The 6,681-nt window shown below is 42.4% G+C and overlaps 1 protein-coding gene across 1 annotated transcript; it reads left to right on the top strand.

The window, feature by feature from the left end:
* The first annotated feature begins 205 nt into the window (after positions 1-205).
* On the top strand, positions 206-5,474 carry LOC138870739 (uncharacterized). Its single transcript, XM_070148573.1, has 8 exons — positions 206-901; positions 1,108-1,344; positions 1,461-1,526; positions 1,652-1,899; positions 2,104-2,362; positions 2,813-2,869; positions 2,924-3,146; positions 5,272-5,474. The coding sequence occupies exons 1-8, from the start codon at positions 206-208 to the stop codon at positions 5,472-5,474; spliced, it is 1,989 nt and encodes a 662-aa protein (XP_070004674.1).
* Positions 5,475-6,681: the final 1,207 nt, after the last annotated feature.

The following is a 6,681-nucleotide window of genomic DNA, read 5'->3' as shown; positions in this document are numbered from 1 at the left end:
TAATGGTAAGGCTAAAGAAAGTGAACAAGTTGCAGAACAGGTGGTACCTCTCATGCCACAAAATTCCAACAAAGAACAACCAGCAAGCAGTGGATGAAGAGTGATGCCTGCACCATTCCCTAAGAGATTAGCAAAACAAAAGAAAGAAGATCAATACAGGAAATTCATGGAGATGCTTCGTCAGATTCAATAGAACATCCCTTTGATGGATGCTTTGAGGGAAATGCCAGGCTATGCAAAGATAATGAAGGACCTGATGTCACGGGAATTTGACTTTCAGGACCTGTCCACATTAACTCGAACACAGACAAGCAGCGCGGTAGTGACAAGAGCCATGGCTCAAAAGTTGTCTGATCTAGGTAGCTTTACTATTCCGTGTACTATTGGGAGTTATGCTTTTGCAAAAACATTGTGTGACTTAGGAGCTAGCATAAACTTGATGCCTTTGGCAATATATACAAAACTGGGCATTGGAAAAGCCAGACCGACTTTGATGTTGTTGCAACTAGCTGACCGCACAATTAAAAGACCAACGGGGATTCTTGATGATGTGCTGGTACAAGTGGGAAAGTTTGTATTCCCTGCAAACTTTGTCATTCTGGACTTCCAGGTAGATGAGGAGATACCTATCATTCTTGGGAGGGCATTCTTAGCCACTGCGAGAGCATTAATTGATTGTGAAACTGGGCAATTAAAAATGAGGTTGGACAATGAAGAAGTAATATTGAACGTTCAACAATCTATGAGGAGACCCAGTGAATATGCAAATTGCTCATTAGTGGAAGCTGTGGATGTGATACTGTATGAAGAAGATGAGACCCTGAATGCCAAAGATCCATCGGGAGCTTGCTTGACAAATTTAGAGGAGATGGATGGTGAAGGGTTGGTAGAGTGGGACATGGCATTCAAATGCCAAGGATTCTGGAAGAGGGAACCTTAGTTCGAGCCCCTCAATCTAGAAGAGAGAGCTACACCACCTGCAAAACCATCAATAGAGGAACTACCACAACTGGAGCTGAAACCGCTTCCAGCCCACCTCAAGTATGCTTTCGTGGGTCCCAATTCTACTTTGCTATTATTATATCATCTGGTTTGCTAGTTTTGCAGGTAGAAAAATTACTGCAGGTGTTGCAAGAATGCAAAACTACTATTGGTTGGACTATGGCAGACATAAAGGGTATCAGCCCAGCCTTTTGCATGCACAAGATTCATCTGGAAGAAGGGCACAAACCTTCCAGGGAACATCAACGAAAGCTGAACCCAAACTTGAAAGAGGTAATAAAAAAGGAGGTAATCAAGTGGCTGGATGCGAGCATCATATTTCCCATCTCTTACAACAATTGGGTAAGTCCCGTCTAGTGTGTACCGAAAAAGGGTAGAATGACAGTTGTACAAAATGAGAAGAACGAGTTGATCTGAACTCGTACAGTCACAAGGTGGTGAATTTACATGGATTACAGGAAATTAAACACAGCCATCCGAAAGGACCATTTCCCCTTTCCCTTCATTTACCAGATGCTGGACATGTTAGCTGGGCAATCCCATTTTTTGTTTCTTGGATGGATACTCGGGGTACAATCAAATCTCAATAGCCCTGGAAGATAGAGAGAAAAAATCGTTCACATGTCCGTATGGCATCTTTTCCATTCAGAGAATGCAATTTGGACTTTGTAATGCACCGGCCACATTCCAGCGGTGTATGTTAGCCTTTTTCACCAACATGGTCGAAGACATTATGGAGGTGTTTATGGATGATTTCTCCATGGTAGGTGATTCATTCAAAGATTGTCTTCACAACCTTAAAAGAGTGCTCAACCGATGTGTGGAGACAAATTTGGTGCTGAACTGGGAGAAGTGCCATTTTATGGTGCAACAAGGCATAGTGTTGGAGCATAGAATGTCCAAAAAGGGGATTGAAGTAGACCATGCAAAAGTTGATGTGATTGAGAAGCTCCCAGCACCCACTTAAGTGAAAGCAGTGAGAAGTTTCCTTGAGCACACCTGATTCTACAGGCAGTTCATCAAGGATTTTTCAAAAATTGCTTACCCCTTATGTAAGCTACATGAAAAAGACAAGCATTTTATGTTTTCTAATAATTGCAGGTTAGAATTTGAGGAGCTAAAGAAGAGTTTGGTGACTGCACTCATCATTGTTGGACCCCACTGGGAGCAACCATTGGAGGTGATGTGTGACGCCGGTGATTACACTATAGGAGCAGTTTTGGGGCAGCGTAAGGAGAAAACTATGCACCCAATTTACTATGCAAGCCGGACGCTTAGTGGTACACAGCTGAACTGCACAGTCACGGAAAAGGAAATGCTCGCTGTAGCATTTGCCTTCGACAAATTCTGGTCATACCTGGTTGCTCAAAAGTTATTGTTTATACTAACCATGCAACCATTATGTATTTGATAGCAAAGAAGGAGTCAAAGCCCCGATTGATTCGTTGGGTTTTGTCGCTAAAAGAATTTGACCTAGAGATTCGTGACCAAAATGGGACAAACAACCAAGTAGCAGACTACCTCTAGAGGTTGGAAAGGGTAGAAAAGAGAAAGGAGGTTGAAGATATCATTAAGACATTCTTGGATGAGCAATTACTTGCTGTGACAATAGAGGAGGAACCATGGTATGCTGATATTGCTAATTACTTAGCATGTGGTATTATACCTCATGATCTCTCCTCAATTCAAAAGAATTTTTTTTCATGATTGTCGGGCGTATTATTGGGATGAACCTCTATTGTTCAAATTATATGTTGATAACATAATCCACCAGTGTATCCCCGAGTAAGATCAACCCTTTGTTTTGCAGGCTTGCCATGCTTCACCATATGGTGGACACTTTGGAGGAATTCGGACAGCAGCAAAGGTGCTGGAATTAGGCCTGTATTGGCCTACATTGTTCAACGATGCCCATTCTTAGGTTAAAAGCTGTGATAAATGTCCAAGGATGAGCAACATATCCCGTCTTCATGAGATGCCAATAACCACAATCCAAGAGGTAGAAGTGTTTGACATGTGGGGGATCGACTTCATGGGGCCTTTCGTCAGCTATGGTAACAAGTATATACTGGTTGCTGTTGACTATGTCTCCAAGTGGGTCGAAAAAGTTTCTCTCCCAACTAATGATGCAAAAGGGGTGACCAGTTTCCTAAAGAAAAACATCTTCACACGCCTTGGCACCCCCCGAGCCATAATCAGTGATGGTGGCTCTCATTTTTCCAATAGAGCATTTGTACGCCTGTTGGAGAAGTATGGAGTTCGCCACAAGGTAGCCTTCCCATACCACCCCAAATAAGTGGGCAGGTGGAAGTGTCCAATAGGGAAACCAAAAGTGTCCTCTCAAAATTAGTGAATGCAACAAGAACTTATTGGGCAAAGAAGCTGGGTGATGCATTGTGGGCATACCGCACAGCCTTCAAAACTCCAATTGGTATGTCACCATACAAGTTAGTATTTGGAAAGGCATGCCACCTTCCGATTGAGCTCGAACATAAAGCACTATGGGCATTGCGGCAGCTGAGCTTAAACATGGAGACAACGGGCACCAACAGAGTTAATGGGTTGCATGAGCTTGAGGAATTCCAGTTCTAGGCATTCGAGAGTGCTAGACTATATAAAGAAAGTATGAAACTAATGCATGACAAGCACATCTTGAATCGGAACTTCAAACCCGGAGAATTAGTGCTGCTATATAACTCAAGATTGAGGTTGTTCCCGGGTAAGTTTAAGTCCCGATGGTTAGGACCGTTCAGAGTGGTGCAAATGTTCCCAAGTGGAGTTGTGGAGATCGAATCTGAAGATGGGACAAACAAATTCACAGTGAATGGGCCAAGGTTGGTGTGGTGATAACGTTGGAGGAGCCCCAATACACAAATGAGGAGTGATGACATGAGCCTGCGTCATGCCGCAACATTAAATCAGGCGCTTGTTGGGAGACAACCCGATTTTTAACCTCACTAACCCATAATTGTAGTTTAGGATTATTACACTTTAGGAGTTGTTAGACTTGATTGGGTAAGTACAAGCATGAATTTGACATAAAATTAGTACACAATAGAGTCGGGGTGCAACCCGTAAGCTAAATGTCAAAAATAAAGCGAACTCTATGAAAAATGGCCTAACGTGCCACATGGGGCACCGTGCCATGTGTCGCGCCAGGCCAAATGGGTTTGAGAAATAAAAGTACACAACCTTTGATATTTTACACAACCGCACCGTATGGGGCACCGCACCTTGTGACGCGGCAGTGCAAATATTATTTAAAAAACCAATTTTTTTTCTTTTAACCAGCCCGTTTACCAAAACACCCATTCTATTTCTTTTCTCAGTTCTTCATAGTATATACGACCCAGCCCTTTGCCCAAATCCCCCACTCTCTTTTCTTCTCAAATTCCTCTGCCACACATACCTCCCATCCCTTCCATTCATCCTCAAGGTAAGTTTTTCTCTACTCTTCTCTTTTCTTTGAGTAATTTATTATTGTAAGTAGTATAGCTTAATTTGAACTAAAACCTAGGTAGTGTAGTGGTACTAAATGTTTTTCAATTTCCTTGCTTAGTTTGGTCATGATTGGTGCTAAACTTGTTGGGTTTCCATTGTGCTTATACTTGTGAAAGATTTTTAGTATGTCTTGATGCTTATAAAAAAATTTAATGGTGAAGTTGGGTGGAGGTGCCTTAAAGGCCGAAAATTGGTGGAATATTTGTGCAAATTTGGAGAACTTTGTGCCTTGTTACATTGCGGTGGTGGTAGGATGGTTGATTCGTATGGTTGTGTAGTAATTATGGAAGAATTAAAGTTGAAATTATGAAGTAGCTTTGGTGAATGCCATGTGCTTTATTAAATGCCTCAATGACATAGAAAGTACCATTGTAGCTTAGGGGCGGATAATTGCTATTAGATAATGTGGTGCTAGGTGCTAATTGGAATATTTGATTCATGCTTTGTGCTTATGTAGTGTTGTGTTGTACTTTAGAAAGTTCGTTAGTAGTGCATTAGTATAACTTCTTTTATTTCTCTTCTTAGTTACTAGATTAACTTCTTAATTTTGTATGTTAAGCTAACATAGTCCGTGGTTTTGTGATTGTACCATTATGTTGGTGGTTGGGTGGGTTGTTGATTGCTTGTGGCACACTTCCAATGGGGTAGTCTGAGTCCCTGATATACTCTTTACTTGTGAACATGCCAATAACATAAGTGTGGGGTGGTTACCCCGTTTGGTTTTGTTTTAGTTTTTATGTTGTGGCTAATGTTGTTCGTCTTGTGCAGATATAATATCTCGCCGCTTGAGCAAATTCTCTAACACTGGTTCTTCTGAGGTTGCTTCTAGTAGCCGTCGTGGTGTGAGAGAGGCACATCCCCCTGCCCTAGTCAATGAGGAAGAGGAGCGCATTGACCCTGATGCGGATGAGGTGCCAGCATGGAAATATGGTATACGGGATGTCCCCGCCCTTGCTGGACACTGGTTTTAGACATTTGTCCCATTGGTGAACTCGGACCCTGATGTTGCTATTGATGATGGGAAGTTGGCCCGCAAATATGGTAAAATTTACAACAATATTCGGGCTTTGGGTTTCGACAGTCTGTTCCGTCCGGGTGATGTAGTGAATGTGAACCTAGTCAATGAGTTTTATGCTAACTAACAACCTGAAGCCATCCTGGATGCGGTTTACGAAGTGCAGGTAAGGGGTAAAGTGATTCCATCCTCCTCTCGGGTGATCAATCGGATTATGGGATTCACAGAGCATTCCCACAAGCTCTTTCAGAGGTTCTCCGTCAACCAGACTATCCGACTATCTGCCGACTGTTATGTGGAGCTGACTCTTCTGCCGCATGGACACGGGAAGTGAATGAATTCCACAAGGAGATGAAGAAGGCAACATTCCAGCGGCCAGATAGGGTTGTTTTGCGGGTGATTATGCCAAGATCACGCCTACTCAAAGTGACACCGATGTCCCCCGACTATGACAGGACTATTTCAGTGTCTTACCCTATTAGGGCATATGATGTTACGTCGGTGATAGACCCCCTTGCTACTACTGTTAATTCGGACCAGAGGATGGTCCGAATTGAGAAGACACTACAACTACTGTTTGATGACTAGCACCTTCGTGCTGCTCGAGGAGAGGCTGACTTGGAGGAGTTGCAGCAAGATCACCCCCTTTCTACTATCACCCAGCAGTGGTTGGGGTTGGCGAGAAGAGGACAGCTACCACCTGATGAGGATGTGAACTCCATTTCCTCCGTTGATGAGAAGTATTTGCGCACCTTCGAGGGTGCAGATGGTTAGGCCTTAGGCCTCAGGGAGTCACATTTTCACTTCTTTTTTTACTGTTTTGTATTGGGGACAATGCAATCTCTTAAGTGTGGGGTAAGGTGCTCCTATTTTATTGTATTTGTACTTTTTTTTCATTTGCCATTTGGTTTTGTTTGATTTGTTTCTTGCTTTCTTAGACAATTGGTCTGTAAACTATAATTCTGAATATTATTGGGCCTGTAATAGTTAGTAATTAAGTATGTAGTCAACTAGTTTCTTGAGAGAGATGAGTCGAAAGAAAAAAAATGCATATATGTGAAAATCCAAAAATATGTCATTTATTTTAGTTTTTTTAGGTAGTGTACCAATTTTCCCTTGGTTTTTCTTTGCGCCGCGGTTCTTTTCCAAGGGTTTTGCTTGAA

This window comes from Nicotiana sylvestris, chromosome 6, assembly GCF_000393655.2.
Source record: "Nicotiana sylvestris chromosome 6, ASM39365v2, whole genome shotgun sequence".
NCBI classification, from domain to species: domain Eukaryota; kingdom Viridiplantae; phylum Streptophyta; class Magnoliopsida; order Solanales; family Solanaceae; genus Nicotiana; species Nicotiana sylvestris.
This window is presented reverse-complemented; position numbering and strand designations above follow the sequence as displayed.

Coding starts and splice junctions, on each gene's coding strand:
- LOC138870739 (XM_070148573.1), top strand. CDS start 206: ATGGATGCTTTGAGGGAAATGCCAGGCTATGCAAAGATAATGAAGGAC. Junction 1,345..1,460: donor CCATCTCTTACAACAATTGG/GTAAGTCCCGTC, acceptor CATGGATTACAG/GAAATTAAACACAGCCATCC. Junction 2,363..2,812: donor ACAAATTCTGGTCATACCTG/GTTGCTCAAAAG, acceptor TTTGTTTTGCAG/GCTTGCCATGCTTCACCATA.